This window comes from Trichomycterus rosablanca, chromosome 17, assembly GCF_030014385.1.
Source record: "Trichomycterus rosablanca isolate fTriRos1 chromosome 17, fTriRos1.hap1, whole genome shotgun sequence".
Classification (NCBI taxonomy): domain Eukaryota; kingdom Metazoa; phylum Chordata; class Actinopteri; order Siluriformes; family Trichomycteridae; genus Trichomycterus; species Trichomycterus rosablanca.
In genome coordinates this window covers 27,726,941-27,746,108 of record NC_086004.1, presented here as the reverse complement: position 1 = coordinate 27,746,108, position 19,168 = coordinate 27,726,941, and the positions used below count along the sequence as shown (strand labels likewise).

Genomic DNA, 19,168 nt, shown 5'->3' with positions numbered 1-19,168 from the left:
ATATACCCACCTCGACTGCAATCGGGGATCCCCCCAATTTATGCTAAATTGGGGAGAAAATGGGACAAAATGCATAAATAAAACAGAAAAAAAAATTTTATTAGACCCCCAACCATTTCCCACATTATTAATCTGGCACTTGAAGAGATTGTTTTGACTAGAATTTTGCTTTACATAATAGAACAATTGTCACAAAATACAAAATCCTGCCAAGTAATTTGGGTCTCAGCACAACTTTTAGGTTTTTCAAACAAACACATGGACTGGCTATTTTAAATGACTTCTGGTTGTGAGTGAATTATTTAGTAAGAGTGAGACCAGGATGTATTCCTAGTGTTTTCAGGGATACAGAAAGTACAGGGATAGAAACCTGGCTACCTCTACTCCCACCAAAAAAAATGGTTACTAAATATAAAAGAATGAATAATAACGTAGTTTGGTCCTAACTTGGTGTAATGTCTTGGCTTATTGGCTATGTTTGAGGTAGGTGGTATGTTGTGTCTCTAAACACATCCCTTAAACAGCCCACCCAGCCCGAATTTCTATACCTCCACTCTCTGATTTGGATATCTAACATCACCTTTCATCATCCCTCACTGTATAGCTGGTAGATGCAATAATTCTTTACGTTTCTTCAAAAGCAACAAAGAAAAGGAAGGGCGGCATGGCCTGCAGGTACCCGGCCATTAATAGACCAAACATTCTTTGAAAAAGAACTATGTATATGTTTCTCAAATACATGCTGTGTCTTTCTCTGTGGGGGTAAACAGGACAGGTACCCTGTTTAATAAAAACACTTCAAAAACAGAGTCTACACCACGTCCCAATCAGAACACAGTTCTGATATTTTAATTTCACAATCTCTCACATTATTCTCCAGATTTTCCAGGCTCTTTAGAAATACGTCTGGCCAAGCAAAACTACTAAACTTATGACAATCTTGCTTGATTATAGACGTGTGTTTCAGCAGCTTCTACGTTTTGGCAGACTTGTTTTTTTCATAACATTGGATTTGTTTGTGTTTTTCTCCTGACCTTGCTTGTACATTTTATCTGCATTTGAAGAGCTGCACAGAGCTTACTAGACTTCCTCTGTAATGCTTGTGGGTCTGTGTGTTATTTACACTGGCCAAAAGTATGTGTACACCTGACCATGTGCTTGGTGAGTCAACTCCCCACCCCCAACACACTCTTTTTGCCTTGTAGTCATCATTACTATTCATCCCAAAGATGTTTAATATGGGTTGAGGGGCCAAGTTACAGGGCAGTGGAGCTCCTCCATTACAAAATCACCTCTTTATTTAGCATATAATCACATGATAGGAATAGAATAGAACGCTTTTATTTGTCATATACACATATACAGACATAAAGTACAACGAAATTCTTTCTTCACGTATCCCTGCTTGCTTGTAAGCTGCAGTCAGAGCACAGGGTCAGTCATTGTACGGTGCCCCAAGAGCAGAGAGGGTTAAGGGCCTTCCTTGCTCAAGGGCCCAACAATGGCTGCATGGCAGAGCTGGGATTCAAACTCTCAACCTTTCCGTTTATAGCCCAAAGCTCTACCCAGTAGGCTACGATAGCTGCTTGGCTTAAATATTTTGGCCTTAAACTACTGACCCAAATTTATTTATTTATTTATTTTAATTTTTTCCCCTTTTTCTCCCCCTTTAGCGCATCCAATTGTGCAATTTGCATCGTGCTTCCTCTCTGTCTATGCCGAACCTTGCCCTGACCGAGGAGATAGCTAACCCATATCCCCTCTGAAACATGAGCAGCAGCCGGATGCATCTTTGTCACCCACACATTAATGAGTGTTGTGCCACCTAGCGTTGCATGCGGGGAGACACGCCCTAAGGGCACACTTCCTCATCTCTGTGCAGGCGCCTCTAATCAGCCGGCAGAGGTCGTAATCGCATTCTGACAGAGAGAGACCCACATCCGGTTCTTTGTCCCACCCCCCAACTGAGCAACTGGCCAATCGTTGCTCATACAGCCACTCAGCCTCGAACCGGTGAAGCAGAGCTGGATTCGATACGATGTACTCAGAATCCAGCTCTGGTTGCAGCGTGTCTTTTTACAGTAGTTGTGACAGTATATTGTCTAAGCAATTGAAGGTGAAGGGCCTTGCTCAAGGGCCCAACAGTGGCATCCTGGCAGTGGTTGGGCTTGAACCAGCAACCTTTTGATTACTAGTCCAGTACCTTAATTACTAGGCTACAACTGCCTTACCCATTAAACTACTTTAAACAACTGTCCTAAAGCTGCTGGCCTGGAGCAAAGCAGCAGTAATTCAGTATTGTTCCAGGGTGCTGTGGGGCGCATCCCTGACCCCCCCGCCCACTATCTCCTCCCCCCAGCCCGCTGTGTAGTGTGTGTGAGGTTACAGTGAGAGGGTGGTCGGGCTGCAGTGCATGTGGAGACGCGGTGTGAGCGCATGTGTGTGTGCATTCGTGCTGTTGGGTTCGAATGTTTTCGGTGATGGCTCGGTGTGGTGGTGCGGTGTGTATCGGACTCACACTGGTCTGTGTCGCGGTGTGTGTGAGCGGACTGAGTCGCTCTGAACTGTTCCTGTATGGAGGTCAGGCTGGTGATCAGATCCTCAGGTCCGGTACTGATGAGAACAAAGTGGTGATACTGGACCGAGCTCTGATCTTCTTCGATGACGAGTTTGAGAAAGTTTACGTGAGTAATTTTTATAGTTTACAGCGTGTTTGTCTGTAAAGTGAAAGTTTCAACTTCCACAGAGCTGCACGATTAATCGTATTTAATCGAGATCACGATTTTTGACTGGAAATTAAGCACGATCAGATGCTGGATTAATAATCAGATTTGAAATTGATTAAAAAATAGTTTGTTTACTTCATTTAAAGCAGAAACCCTTATTATCCAGCTTAAATATTTAGTTCATTTTAATTAATTTATATTAATTTATTATATAATATATCATTTATTAATAATTTATTTAAATAGAGAACATTGGTTTGACTATTATTTTATCATCAGAATTATTACTAAAAACACATTTATAAGCAATGCAGTGGGAGGTGGATCCACTCTAGAGACCAGTCCATCACAAGGCGACACATACTCAAGAACTGACTTTCTCACACCTAGGGGTGATTTACATCAGCCAATAAACCTTCCTTCATGTGTTGAGAGGTAGAAAGAAAAGAGTACTTCAGGAAAACACAGAGAACATGTAAAAGTTCACATAGAATAAACATAATAAAAGTTGTATTAATTTTATGGTTGAAAGTTTTATGATGGTATCCAACTTGACTTGGCATGACAATGAGCTCTCGAGTTTGGATCTCAGCTGTGTGATCTTTTTTGGCCATGCCTGAGGGAGGGAGAGAGGGGTTTAATGGGTTCCTCATTGCTGCTGCGGTTGTGGCCTCTGCTGGCTGGTTGGGGCGCTTGCACAACGGCCGGTGGATTTAAGGATAGCGGTGGCTGCTTGTCATATATACCTCATTTGTGGCAAGTGAAAAACAAGCAGCTGCAGCTGTGTGATAGTCTGGGGCACTCCTCGATCTGCAGCACTGGAGGAAGTTGCAATAGTGAAACTGAACAGGACTGGATTGGAAAAAGGGTGAAATTGAAACAAATAGGATAAATGTAGTGAAATACTGGTTTATTTTCCAGCGTTGGAAAGGAAAACCAAACCGTCACTTCATGCTAGAAGAAAAAGGCCCTGGTGTAAATTACAGGCTGCTGGAACATGGGTGACACTGTCCACAGTCAGTCGAGCTTTACACTGGCATGGGTTTAAAGGCTGTTGCACACACATAAAGCCAAACTGCTCCAAACTGGAATCCTAAAGCTTGTCTGAAGTTTGTTCCTGATTACATAGACATGCTGTATCTCTTTTGCTCCAAACATACTGTACATTTGGTCACTATGGCCTAAAAATCTCAATCTTTGTTTCATCTGACCATAAACCTTGTAAAGTCAGCCGGATTGTGTATAGCTGGACGGATGTGTTTTTCAGCATTAAGTAAAGTAAAGTAAAATTATTAAGTATTGAGTACTTGATGAGCACAAAGATTTGTAGTCAGAGTTCATATCTAGGTCTAAACAAACGTACTCTAAACTTTGACCTGGTGCACTTTCACATTTTTAGCTGGCTAATGATTCATGTAGCTGTAAAAAATTTACATGTTACTACATTTTTATGTGTATTAACACAACAAGGCTCATAAATCAGCTGTTTCTCATTCCTTTCACACGGACGTTGTTTAAACAAACATCTGCTTTGTGGTTCTGTACAGTATTGCAGTACCTCTGCACTCCAGATGTTGGTAGATTAGATATCCTACCCTACATACCACTCAAGCCTGTATAATGCTGGGGCTTTGAGGAATAAATGCCCTGTACAAAACGTTGCCAGTTTATTTGGCTACATTAAACACAATTAACTGAAGCCATGTGTTTTTCTTATGTTTTTCCTTTATATGGAAATGATTCTCCGTAAAGGTCGTTCAGATCTAAATATTTACTCTCAGGTCCAGTTTGATCCAGACTGTGGTTAGTCACTGTGTGGATCGATTTCAACACAGTCCATGTGGTTTGTTTTGTACTCCAGTGATTTTATGGGGTTTGACTTTTTTACGGGATTTCTCTTCCTCATGTGTTATATCATGTCCTACAGTTTGTGTGGGGTGTTCAGCTTTTGCACTGGTGCAACAGTGACGTGTTCATCCTAGTTTAGTTTGAGCCCCGATAATGCTGGAACTGTTAGTGATCTGGAATCTAAAAAACCAAAGGTGCACTTGATCATAAACTTTCTATTTGTGATAGTAAAATGACAGTGTTAGATGCTGAGGATGCAAGCTTAATAATCTTTGCTAAATAAATTATTAGATTTTCTAATCTGATTCACTTACATATTAAAAAAAAAACTGTGTGACTTTTACAGTGAAATTAATTTATGCAAAGTAGCTTAGCTAACATCTTTATTTCTAAATCACACCATTTAACTTAAGTTGTTAATAAAAATAAGAAAAATAATTTGTCACTGTTTGTTATATTTATTTATTTGGACAGAACTGTGCTTGATTTACTGTGTGAAGTCGAAAATATTTGATCAGAAACAAGTTGCTTTTTAAGATTTACAAGTATAAATGTATTAGTTAGCATTTAATTATTTGCATATATGAAACAAATGTCGTTCTTAATATTATCTGAGTATTGTAATGCTTAAATAACATCTATCTTTTGATGATTAAACTCTGATCATGTATAAAATCTACTAACAAACATTTTTATACACCTTCCCCATTAGATGGTTTAAAAATACCCTTTTTCCTCCCATTTAGTGTAAAGTGTGGTCTTTTTAAATTAAAATTAAATTAAGGTGTTTTCAGGGTGGTTTTTGTGCTAAAATGCACCAAAATGATGTACTTCATTTTTAATTAAACTGATTTATCAATTTAAAGGAATAAAGGCTTGTACAGGAAATCATTTCTCCCTTTAAAATAGATGTTGTACATGATCATGTGAAATTATTGAATTTTATTTATAAATAATGAGAAATTATATCCCATAATAAACTATAATGTACTAAACTATATTATACTGTACTGTAGAATACTGTAAGGCACAGCTGTTACTTACTCGGACCAAAGTTAAACAGCAAAGCATCCAGCAGTCAGGAAATATGACACAGACTTGTACTTGGCAGAACAAGAATGAAGGAAGTGGAAAAGATTTGTCTCTACAAACAAAGCTCAGAATTGTCCAGACTGTGGTTCTGTCCTCTCTGTGGTTTGTTATGGATGTGAAAGCTGGACGGTAAAAGAGCAGGACAGGAAGAAGATGATGTGTTTGAACTTTGGTGGAGAGTAGCTTGGACGGGAAAGCAAGGCAAACAAATGGATTAAATGACCAAATCAAACCAAACCTCTCAGATAACCAGACCAAATTTTGAACACTTTATGAGATTAACCAGTTTATTGGAAAAGACAGGTAGGCTTGGTAGAATTGAAGGTAAAGGAGGAAGAGGAAGGCCAGCAATAAGATGGATGGATACACTTAGAGGAAAATGAGCAAGCTAAAACAGAAGACAGGATGTTCTGGAGAAACACTGTCCAAATGGTCAGCAGAAGTCAGAAGTGACTTGAAAATATTAGTAATTATATACTTTACCATACTAAAATATTCTACATTATAGAGTTCTGTACTATAGAATACTACTTTTATCCATTATCTTCCAGCCTAGATGAAAATCTGTTGCTTTAGTCCAACAAAAACTGTAAATAATTAGTAATTATTTAACCACAATGCTGAGACTCCTGGTCTGTTTACTCCTGTAGTGAACACATGAACGTTTCTCACACCAACCGGCTCTTAATTACCTTCCATTCTCTGGTGTGATTTTGCTATTGTTCAAGCCTTCGTCTGCTCTATTGTTGAACCATGCGTGGGAAATCCCTATTCATGCTAATGAAAAACTACAGCACAGCCTGACTCTTCGCACCCTGACATATTATTTGATCAGGCTTACTGACAGCCGAGTGCTAATCATGTCTGAGTGGATTTACATAATCATTTAAACACTCTCACGCTGGTACAAACTTACAGATTCTCTCTGTTCTTGTGAATGTTTAAGAACTGCAATGAATTTAAATGTTGCTTTAAGCTTGTGTGTGACATGCTTATGAATAAATTAAGCTGATTTCGGGAACATCTCATCTGATCTTTGTGGGTGACGGGTTGTTGAGTCTTCGTGCTCGCTGTCTGGCCTTGTCTTACCCACTTTGTTGATACAAACCCCTGAGTATCATCTTTCATAAGTCCTGCATGTTGCTCTGCATTGTACACATTTTTAACACACATGTACATGATACATGAACTTAAACTTTATTAATCAATTACAGATTTTCTCTGTAGATGTTAGAGCGTCCACATAAATTACCAAAACACAAGGATCCACACTGAACGTATTAACATGCAGCTTTCCAAGAAATGCGAGTGTGTTTAAACAGGCTGTACACTAATGATCAGATCAGGACTGGATTCCTGGAGCATGGTGTAATAACTGAAATTAGATTGTGACCAAAACTCTGAGAAGCCGGCTGGGTTTTCCATTTAATTATGTTGTTTGGAAAGTGTAACTCATTTGTCAGATTTCAGTCAGATTGCTGCAACTGTTCATGTGTGAAGTGACACCAAAGTCTCACACCAGGCTGCTTTTGAAATAGTGTCTATACTATACCGACACACTGCATAGTGCATTACTTTGCAATTTAAATCTGCATCAGTCAAGCAGTTTTGAAGCAAGGACATCATAAAGATAAACAATGAAGATTTAAGTCACAGAGACTTGAAAGTGAGATCTGTGCTTTTTTTAGAATTAGATTTCTGACTGAATATACACCGATCAGCCATAACATTAAAACCACCTCCTTGTTTCTACACTCACTGTCCATTTTATCAGCTCCACTTACCATATAGGTGCACTTTGTAGTTCTACAGTTACTGACTGTAGTCCATCTGTTTCTCTAAAAACTTTTTTAACCTTCTTTCACCCTGTTCTTCAATGGTCTGGTCCCCAGCCTTTTTTGCAGCACAAACTGGTTTCATATAAGATATAACTTCACGGACTGGCGGAGGCGGGAGGATTTAAAATAGAATAAATATAGAATGGAAAATCAGTGTGAATCCTGAGATTTTTTTGCTGCAATGAGACGCTGCTCCCACCTAGTGGTGATAGGAGACAATAACACCCGAAGAGTTTTGGAAATTGAATTGCTCTTGTAGCGATCTCTTATTATTTATTCTTTCTGTGCGGCCCGGTGGTTGGGGACCACTGCACTACAGTATCCACAGTTGATTTGTTTGGTAAGCTATAAAGTGATTAAGATTTTTAATATCAAAATATGTTCTTTTTTTGGTTTAGTAAATTCCTAAAAATCTTTGCCATTTTCTTCTTAATGTAATGCATTTTTTTGTATGAAATTAGTAATCTTGCATTTTGTGCCATGTGTGTGTACTGGTCCTGTATCAGGCCCACTGAACAATTCATGTTTGTTGCTTTTAGTTTATGTGTGTGTACTGGTCCTGTATCAGGACCAAGCCTGATACAGGACCAGTACACACACATAAACTAAAAGCAACAAACATGAATTGTTCAGTGGGCACTTGTACATGACCAGTTCCATAATCCATTAACCCTCAGTCCAGCATAAAATAAAGACTGGTAATGTCCAGGTTAAGTGGAAAATCTGTGACAGCACTATAACAAACTCATGAACACAGACCAGTACTCTTTATGATATTTTAAGTAGATGTGGAACAGTGAGGGCTGTGAGATTTGCTCGGCCTAATCTCAGGTCCTATATTTGTCTCCAGACTGACAAACACGATTCACTTCCGTCCCTCTTAAGCCATTTCTCGTCCTGCCTTACATGCTAATTCCTTTCTTTTTAAAGTGTGCTCGGTGACATTACAAGGCTGTTCATTGTTTAGCCCATGTTAAGAGGCCACTTAAACCCAATCAAGTTTCATCATTACTGCATAAAGGATCGAATCATTGACTTCTATTCTTGACACTTTACATGGCAGAAACGTTCCTTGGTGCTGAAAGTCTCTCGTTACTCAGGTCGAGGTCACATTGTTTTAGAGAGTACCTTTGCCCCCGACCCTTCCAGCTGGCTTTGGTATCTCCTGCCCTTCCTTAAAGCCCAGCAGGTTCACAGGTCCACCTCCCCCTCAGGCCATTGCCAGTGGGGGTTCGATTAGGTGGGTCAGGGTTGAATTCCACCCAATGTGAGGGTCAGTAATGGCAAAGCTAAAAAGGCTAATGTGAATTCTTTGTGCCAGTTTAAATCGGGGTAGTTTGACCACACCCTTTTAAAAGTACATGAAACATTGCCACTTGACAGTGTTGGAAAAATGACCCAAACTGTCACCGTAAGCTGATAGAAAATGTGCTTAGACATCTTTTCTCCCACCCTACAAAAACATGAGTGAGTAAGTGATGAATTTGTTCCCTGTCCGGAAAATAGTGCAGCTGCACAACCCGTCTGAAGGATGTGCTCCGTCTCCTTTTCCTCTCTACTCTTTTTCTTTTTTTTGCATTTCCTCCTTTTCTCCCAGTTTTGTAATATCCAACTCCCCATAGTCCTTCTGCTGCTTGCACCACCCCCACTCTGGACCAGGGGGGCTGCAGACTAGCAGCCGCGCCTCTGACGGGTAAAGCTAACCCCCACCCACTTTATTCTATAATAGTTTCCACTGTTCTAGGAAGTTGTATGACAAAATCTTAGGGTGTCTGTGCAAATCACACTCATTCTGTTACCAACCAATTCAACATTCAGCAATTGGATAAAGAATGAATATTTTTATTGTATATTATTATGTGTACTATTATACTATTGTATTATATTGATTGTAACATTATGACCACCTTCCTAATATTGTGTTGGTCCTCCTTCTTTAACCTTTTCAGCAATCCGAGCTACAGTAGCTCGTTTGTTGGATAGGACCACACGGGTCAGCCTTCGCTCCACATGCATCAATGCGTCACATGCATCAATGAGCCTTGGCCGCCCATGACCCTGTCGCTGGTTTACCACTGTTCCTTCCTTAGACCACTTTTGGTAGATACTGACCACTGCAGACCGGGACACACCCCACAAGAGCTGCAGTTTTGGAGATGCTCTGACCCAGTCGTCTAGACATCACAGTTTGGTCCTTGTCAAACTCGCTCAAATCCTCGCCCATTTTTCCTGCTTCTAACATCAACTTTGAGAATAAAATGTTCACTTGCTGCCTTATATATCCCACCCACTAACAGGTGCCGTAATGTAAAGATAATCAGTGTTTTTCACTTCCTTTGTCAGTGGTCATAATGTTATGCCTGGTCGGTGTACATTATATGTGTATCATTAAAACCACCTCTTTGTTTCTACACTCACTGTCCATTTTATCAGCTCCACTTACCATATAGAGGCACTTTGTAGTTCGTCCCTGACTTTACATCTACAAGGTGGACCAACTAGGTAGGAGTGTCTAATAGAGTGGACAGTGAGTGGACACCGTATTTAAAAACTCCAGCAGCACTGCTGTGTCTGATCCACTCATACCAGCACAACACACACTATCACACCACATTTCACATACATCACAACTTATTTTTAATTACAGTTTGTTGATGTTTATGTTGCTTTGCTTCGCACATATAAAAGCTACAACGAGCACCGTGTGCTTAAGGTGGCTCAGATTAGTTCTGCTTAACGAACTGTGAGGACTGTTTCCCTCCTGAACATCTACAGAGTGTGTTAAGACTTTATTAAGAGTCACTGTCTTGTCATTTGCTTCAGTAAAACCGAACAAAGCACGTCTGTATCACATTTCCGCCCGCTGACTCGTATTCTATAGGCAGCTTTTAAGTGAAATAGTTGTGTGCTCATCTTTCATCAGCTGTTTTCATCGTTCACGCGCGTCATTAGCCTGAGCTGAGCTGGTTTATAGAGAAAACGTGAGATAAACGAGGTCTGTTGTGTCCCTGCAGCGGTGTGTTAGTTCTGCAGGCTTTAATCACGATCACTTCAGAGCTTTAGTGTGTATTCAGCAGGAATTAAGAGGATTAAAGTTAATTAAAGTACTGATTTATCGAGATTCCAAACAGAGAGTATAAACTTACTTGTGCAATTAAAATACAAATAATTGCATAAATAATAACATGTATAAATAAGGAATGAGGTGGGATTTAATTATACAGATGAGTTGTAATAAAGTATGTGCATGTGGTTACTGTGCTTCATTAGGATTGTTATGTGTTTGTAATGTACTGGAATATTTCTGTTTTACTTTACATTTCAAAAGAAGAATCTAAACTTACTTCTGCCGTACTTCTGCCTTCAAATACTGTCATTATTTTGTAAAATGCCATTGTAAACAGAGCCTCCGGGCCACATGTTTGGAAAGCAGCACTTAACATGCGATGTACACACAGTATGTAGTACTGAGGTAAACAGGAAATGCGGAAAAGTACCATTTACAGGCCTGTCGCAACTGTTTGCTATGAGATCACATACAGCTGCAACTCTGCTGTTTATGAAGCGTCAGGAATACGCTCGTTGACGTGATTTATATCTCAACAGAGACATCTTTTGTGCTCGAGTAGCAGGAAGATAGTGGTGTGGTCCTACGTAGATGCTAAGGCTAAGGTCGTATTCTAGCTTGCGAGGCTCCTTGGACAGCATCGATGTTGTGCAGCAGGCAGAGGTCACTATAACTCACAGAGTACTATCGACCTAGCCGGAAGGTCTGGTTGAGGCGTCTGCATAAGAGATGGATGATTCACAGACAGCAGGGTGTGACTTTCCATACACAATATGGCTCTCTGAAAGTCTATGCCTCTGGTGGGAGAAACAGTGGCACCACATGTGTAAGGCTGTGATCGTCTGAAACTCTCTTTGCAGGGATGCAGCGGTGGGCAGTTGTAGCCTAGCGGTAAAAGATACTGGACTAATAATCGAAAGGTCGCTGGTTCAAGCCCCACCACTGTCAGTTTGTTACTGTTTGAGCAAAGCCCTTAACCCTCAATTGGGGTTATAAATAAGTTATAATTGGGGAATTGGGCATGACAAAAAAGCTGTGGAAAAGCTGAACTATTAAAAAAAAAAAAAAGAATGGACAGGCAAAAGCATATCTAAACTAACTAAAACCACATAAAACCCCAAACAAAAGTCAATTATTACCTATTTGAAATCAGGCTCATTTGCACCACACTGCTCTAAATATTTGTCCTGCTCTCTTTCCTTCAGGTCGGCACCAATGGCTTCGTTTCAGTGGCTGAACCCAAACCTCAGTCCGAATATTTGGGGAAGATGCCCGCCAGCTTTGGCACCATTGCAGCCTTTCTGGGGAACCTAGACACCAGCGATGGGGTTGGGAAGGTCTATTTCAGGCAGGACACCGATCCAGATGTTTTGCAGCAAATAAGCAGGCGTGTCAGCCAGGCTTTCCCAGACGAGGACACGATCCAGCCTGTTAATGCCCTCATAGTAACGTGGGAGAACGTGGCAGCGACGGGAGCTCCAGAGAGAGGTGACGGGGCTTATAAAAGGGTACGTTCCACCACATTAAAGACATATTGATGACAGAACGAATGACCTGGGGTGCACGTTTGACTAAATTTGTTTAGCTGATAACCGAGAGTCAAAAGTCAGTTTATTAAATAAAAATACAGCATAAAATTGTAAACATGGTGCTTATGTGGAACATTTACTTAAACACATGCCCAGAACTTTGACTTAATGAAATAATAGAAATTCAGGCAGCATCTTGAAGCTCATCATGTCAACATCAGTTATCATAAGAGGGTCAGTCAAGTCCAACCTTAATATTGAGCCACAAAGCAAAAAATGCAAATCATTTTGATCAAGATATTACTTTACACACGTCCTTATGTGCAGAGTTTAACAAAATTACTGCACAAAGCCGCAGTTTTTCGTCTCACCAGTGATTTTCTCCTGATGTCTATCATCATACCTACATTGGTGGCATCAAATTGGGTTTGGAACTTATTTTTATTGAGGATAGACAATGTACAGCAACAGTAGGACAAATGATCGTTCCTTGTACAGCGAATAAATAAAGATTCTGATTCTTAAGGTGTGAAGTGGGCAAAGTCGGGAAAATGTTGAAAGAAATTATGATAATTACTTGGAGTTTAGCACAGTTTTGCTTGTTTAGTTTTGCGTCAGAGGTATCGGAGTTGGCGTGTTTTAGGGGGTCACTGGGGTGCTCACAGTTTTTCATTATATCCAAATGCCTAAATTATTTTAGTATTCTTTTAAAGAACTCTTAAAGTTCAAGAGAACAACCTCATTAAATTGTTTAACCGTGTCTTGCAGAGAAACACATTCCAGCTCGTCTTGGCATCCACAGCACTGAGCACCTACGCCATCCTGCTCTACCCTAAAGACGACATGCACTACTTTTCCACTCCTGTAAACGGCGAGGATCAGCTGGTTGAAGCTGGCTTTAGCAAAGGTGAAATTCAGGGCTGGTTTAGTAACTCACAGGGCGAGTATCATCGAATTCCCTCTGAGGAAAAGGACTCGATCCGAAATCTCCCAGTGTAAGTGTAAACTTATTTATTAGGGTATAAATAAACACTTTTATAGGGTATAAATAATTGTTCTGCATTCTATAGATTTTTATTAGAATTAAAAGCCTTCATTTCAAAACTCAATTTCATTTTGCTTAAATAATTTTAAATATGTTGTTAAATCAACAATATTTTACTCATCAGTTTTGGTGTTAAAGGTTTCCTCAACCTAAAATAAAAATCTTCAGCCATCAGCTGCCCAAAAAAAGTTGCAAAAATGGCTTTGAAATGACTTGGATGAACATTTCATTTACTGAGGAATTAATATCATTCTTCTTTTCCTCAGACTAACAAACTCGGGCACGGCTGGCGTGTGGGTGTACAAGATTGGCTCCTCTGTCTTATCCGACATTATACCTGGTCGTGTCACCACTTTAACTACAGAGTATAGCGGGAGCCACCAGGACGTCTATGAGACCCCAGCGCCCAGGAAGGAGGCCCCCGAGTATCCGAAATCTGAGCCTGAAACACCAGAATCAGAAAACACACCAGAGGACATCACATCAGCCGAAGAAATTTTACCAGAATCCGTACCGATAGAGGAAAACGTGCAAGTCATCCAGGACGAGTATCAGACAACTTACAAGCAAAGTGCATCGCTGGATACTGAGCCTCAACAGAATCATCCGTATCCACGCGGGCCCCGGCCGCACAACCCACAGGTGGTGGTCATCGATGAACAGGATGAAGATATAAACGTTAATGGTAAATAACTATAATAATATGAATATATCACAATATAAATGATATTATCACTGTACATGTTCTAAAGAGAACCAGTAGTGCTCAGACTGGAGAAAAGTAACCTGGTCTGATTAGTCTGTTAGCATATTGTTCACATCAGCACATATTCATGCTTGGAGAAGGTTAAAGGATCTTTTCAGTACATAATACACCGATCAGGCATAACAATATGACCACCTTTCTAATATTGTCTTGGTCCCCCTTTTGCTGCCCCTTTCTATCAGAACCAGCATTAACTTCTTCAGCAGTTTGAGCTACAGTAGCTCGTCTGTTGGATCAGACCACACGGGTCAGCCTTCGCTCCTCACGTGCATCAATGAGCCTTGGCCGCCCATGACCCTGTCGCCGGTTTACCACTGTTCCCTCCTTGGACCACTTTTGATAGATACTGACCACTGCAGACCGGGAACACCCCACAAGAGCTGCATTTTTGGAGATGCTCTGACCCAGTCATCACACTCGCTCAGATCCTCACGCTCGCCCATTTTTTCTGCTCCTATCATCAACTTTGAGGATAAAATGTTCACTTGCTGGCTAATATATCCCCCCCACTAACAGGTGCCGTGATGAAGAGATAATCAGTGTTATTCACTGTGCTCATAATGTTATGCCTGGTCGGTGTAAAATAATGCTGAGGTAAAGGATCTATAATCGTAGGATCATCCAGCTGGTGGAAATCATTAGGTCCAAGAATTACTTTTAGCCACCAAAGATGTAGTGATTTTAAACAATCCTGTGCACCCTATGGTGCAAGCACGCTTTCTAAATGATATTCCTATAATAAAGCAAACTAATATCCACATACATGCTATGAAAACGTTTAAAGAGTTTTTGATGAGCACCATGAAGAAGTCAGGCTCTTTCCGTGACATCATTAAACTATAATTCAAGATCATGCTGATTAAGTCTTATGGTATGTCATAGCTAATTGTGCTGTATAATTGCAGCTATTGTGCAAAATGTGCATTAGATTAGTACCTTCCTTTCAACTGTATTCATTTTTAGATGCAAAGTTTTTTATTATTATGCAGTAAGTGGTGGATTGACTCTGCTCCATACTCTGCACCAGTGTCTATACCACTAGTGTTTGTGCACCAAGTAGTTATGGCAAACAGACCAAATTTGTAATTTTGCTCATTTAAAGATGATATTATGTGCACACCATGATAGTAAATGCCCGTAAGTGTTATTTAGAAGGCATATTTTGAAAATGAATGGTGTTTTTGTTGTTTTGCAGTGTTTTCCTACTATGAGAAATGCTCCACCAGCGCACACAAGTGTCCCAGTTCGGCGGACTGCCGCGATTATGCAACAGGGTACTGCTGCCACTGTAAGCCTGGCTTTTATGGCAGTGGGAAGGACTGTGTTGCTGAAGGTAAGCACATCTAGACAAAAGAATATTCACAGAATAAGTTATTCACAGAATAAGAATAAGTTCATTTTTGTTCATTTTTTTAAATTAAATATGTTTCCATCAGTATTGGTGCAACTTTCACAGCTCCGTTTCTCTACCTGCAGGTAAACCACAGAGGATGAACGGAAAAGTAAACGGCAGAATCTACGTGGGCGGCTCGGCTTCTCCTGTGGAGTTTTCTAATAACGACCTGCACTCGTATGTGGTGGTCAATGATGGTCGAGCGTATGTTGCTATCAGCAGCATCCCATCTACTCTTGGGCACTCCCTGCAGCCCCTGTCCTCACTCGGTGGGGTCATCGGGTGGGCCTTTGCCCTGGAACAGCCAGAATACCAGAATGGCTTCAGACTCATTGGTAAGAGAAAAACTATGTACATTAGACATAGTTTTAAGTAGTTTTTAATGTTTGTCTTGTCGTTGTGACACCACTCCACTACATTGACTGACTCTGCCAGGTCTCGGCTCGCCCGTCCAGGGTGGTTTGAACATGACAACACCCATGATTGTGGCCATAAAGAGTGCAAAAACAACAGGTTAAAACTGAGAAGCCAGCAATAATCTGGTAAAGAGGCCGTGATTCTTAGGACACTCCTCCACCTGGAGCAAATTAACCGTTAATGAGGCGCAGAGACTGCTGATTAAAGGAACAAACTCTGTCAGTAATCTGCACCTCCATCCCCCTCAGGTGGCCATTACTGGCATGGCATAATTCAGTAATCTGCCTCTTATGTTGGTATAGTATGGTAATGCTTGGTTTGAAATGAAGTCCGTTTTAATCACGGCTGTTTATTTGAGCTCCGCTATCAGGTTTAATACAGAGATTGGCTTTAAAATGTAAACTTAAGGGATGAGGACAGTTGTAGCCTAGTTGTTAAGGTACTGCACTAGTAACCTAACGGTTGCTGGTTCAAGCCCCACCACTGACAGGTTGCCACTGTTGCAAGGCCCTTAACCCTCAATTGCTTAGATAACATACTGTCACAGTACTGTAAGTCGCTTCGGATAAAAGCTTCTGCTAAATGCCGAAAATGTAAATGTAAACTGGCGTAGGTGGCCCCGTTTTTGCTAGCACCCCAGCACTGAGATTCAGAACTCTCCGAGTTCAAATCTGAGCGCTGCTACAGGTCAGTAGGGTGCCCCCTAGCAGGCAAAATGGGCAGTGCCTGCAGCAGACAAAATTGGCCTTTAAAGTCTGCTGGGTGGGAAAAGACCGGACTATAAATGGGGTGAGGTTTTTGACGCTGTGTAAGGAACCTGATTAGCAGCCTGAGGCGCCTGTACAGAAGTGGAGGAGCATGGAGGTCAGTGCGTGACTCTCCATGTGCAAGACCAGTCCCACGTGCCAATCCACTGAAATACGGGCGAATAAGAAGGGGTAAGTGGACGGGAAAATAAACTGTCTTTGGGTGTGATAGGGGTCCCAAGCCGTGGAAGACTAATTGGCTACGCTAAATTGAAAGATGAAATGAAGGAGATGCATAAATAAAATAAAAATTAAACTGAATTTGGACCCCAGCCAAGCAAGACTTCTTTCCTACCAGCTTCTAAGCCAAAATCTTACAAGTTCCTCAGGACAAGCTGGGCTAAAAATGACAGAATAAATGTAAAGCTTCTGCGTTTGATTTGTGTCGTTCCTCAGTGCTATAGAGATCACAGAGACGGACACGCATGAGTTCATTTCTCAAAATTTAAAACAGTCCGTTTAAATGACTTCCAGCTGCCTCTGCTCATCCTCCCAAACCTGTTGTCCTAAAACCTAAAGCACATGTTGGAGGTCATGCCTTCATCTCTACCAGCTTTGATGTTCTGTGTCGTCTCTGTCCGCAGGAGGGGTTTTCACTCGCCAGGCCGAGGTGACCTTTCAGCCGGGCGGTGAGAAGCTCACCATCACTCAGGAGTTCAAAGGGATCGATGAGCACGACCACCTAGTGGTGAGCACACGGCTGGAGGGCAGGATCCCGGAGGTACCGCCCGGTGCCAGCATCCAGATCGACCCGTACGAAGAGATCTACCAGTACGCGAGCAACTGTGAGTCTGATTTTTAACATCTGTGCTGTAATAATCTCAGCGCAGTGCCAGATGTTGGAACTAAAGGATCTGTTTCATGTCAGTGATCACATCCTCGTCCACGCGGGAATACACCGTGAGCCTCCCTGACAGTACTGTGAGGACCATGACCTACATTTGGAGGCAGACCATCTCGTTCCAGAGCTGCCCTCATGATGAGAATGTGCGCTTGGTGCCACCCAGCCAGCAGCTCAGCGTGGATCAGGTGTTTGTCATGTACGACTCGGCCAATCAGCTCATCCGCTATGCCATGACCAACAAAATCGGCCCTGTCAGTAAGTAATTTGGAAAACTGTTATATTTTATATGATCGAAAGTATGTGGACATCGGGACCATGAGCTTGTTAGACATCTCATTCTGAAAGCCGTCCGCATTACATGAAGTTGACCCACTTACCTGTGCCCGTGTGTGTGTTTGCCTACGCACTATATTATGTGTGTGTGTGAGATTTTGCGTAGGTCTGAATTGTTGTGGATGGGGGTTGATAGGAGGTCGATGGCGTAACTCATGTACGTGGGGGGCAGGTTATGTAAGCAGGCCTCACTCAGCTGGAGTTTACAGCTAAAGAGGACTAACATCTGTGCAACGCTTTCTGCCAAGCCTGAAACATGGCCAAAAGTATGTGGACGCCTGGCCGTGAGCTTGTCAGGATTATGAAACCAAAAGCCAAGAGCATTAATATTTTATAAAGCTAATATGAAAATAATTTAAAGAGGAAAGAGTGTAAATCTCATGTTGGGCTACTAAAGTAAGGACATTTTATGGCTTTTGAGTTTGCAAATGCATTCATTTGATTGTTTCAGGCGGCCCCCCGCAGCAGAACCCCTGCTTTACTGGCCGACATGGGTGTGACAACAATGCGATCTGTCGTCCAGGCCAGGGAAACCAGTTTACATGCCAGTGCGCTGCTGGATTTGCAGGAGACGGACGCACATGCTACGGTATGCGCTGCTTTTAAACATACCATGTACATAAATATATCAGTGCAGAGTGAATGTGAATATATATACAGAAAATAATAAATAATATAATATTATTCTCATCCTAACGCAGATATTGACGAGTGTGCGGAGACGCCAGACGTTTGTGGCTCTTACGCCGTCTGTAACAACCAGCCCGGGACGTTCCGCTGTGAGTGCATGGCCGGGTTCCAGTTCGGTGCTGATGGGAAAACCTGCGTCCGTAAGTGTGTGTGTGTGTGTGTGTGTGTGTGTGTGTTTATGTTAGTGTGTAAGTACTTTATTTAATTTTGTAAACAACTACAGGAAATGTGAAATCTACAAAGGAAGGAGTTTGTTTAGTCTCGTCTCAACAGCACGTCTGTGTTTTCTGTGATAGAAGTTCATCATGATATCGACCACTGTCGGACCGGCTCTCATGACTGTGATGTTCCTGAACGGGCACGATGCAGTTACACCGGAGGCTCCTCGTACGTCTGCTCTTGCCTGCCAGGCTTTGTAGGAGATGGCAGAGTGTGCCAGGGTAGGTATTACGTATTCACCTTTAAAAGTAATAATAACATTATAACATTTTGACCAACAGTAAGTGTAAGTAGTTTTCTCTCTCTCTCTCTCTCTCTCTCTCTCTCTCTCTCTCTCTCTCTCTCTGTCTGTCTGTCTGTCTGTCTGTCTGTCTGTATATCTAGTTATCTGTCTGTCTGTTTATCCCATCTGTCTGTCTGTCTGTTTGTATTTCTATCTGTCTGTCTGTCTGTCTACCTCTTTGTCTGTCTGTCTGTTTATCCCGTTAGTCTGTCTGTTTGTATCTTTATCTATCTGTCTGTCTGTCTGTCTGTCTGTCTGTCTGTTTATCCCAT

General features: G+C 41.5%; 1 protein-coding gene across 2 annotated transcripts in view; it reads left to right on the top strand.

Moving 5' to 3' along the window:
- The first annotated feature begins 2,399 nt into the window (after positions 1-2,399).
- The window catches only part of nid1a (nidogen 1a), a 30,185-nt gene continuing 13,416 nt past the window's right edge, over positions 2,400-19,168 (top strand). For both annotated transcript variants that reach the window (XM_063012584.1, XM_063012585.1), the window contains exons 1-11: positions 2,400-2,684; positions 11,777-12,079; positions 12,869-13,095; positions 13,412-13,830; positions 15,107-15,244; positions 15,388-15,639; positions 17,112-17,312; positions 17,396-17,626; positions 18,156-18,293; positions 18,406-18,534; positions 18,691-18,834. In XM_063012584.1, the coding sequence (XP_062868654.1) occupies positions 2,469-2,684; positions 11,777-12,079; positions 12,869-13,095; positions 13,412-13,830; positions 15,107-15,244; positions 15,388-15,639; positions 17,112-17,312; positions 17,396-17,626; positions 18,156-18,293; positions 18,406-18,534; positions 18,691-18,834 (2,398 nt within the window). In that variant the 5' untranslated portion in view covers positions 2,400-2,468. The remainder of the gene's footprint in view (positions 2,685-11,776; positions 12,080-12,868; positions 13,096-13,411; positions 13,831-15,106; positions 15,245-15,387; positions 15,640-17,111; positions 17,313-17,395; positions 17,627-18,155; positions 18,294-18,405; positions 18,535-18,690; positions 18,835-19,168) is intronic.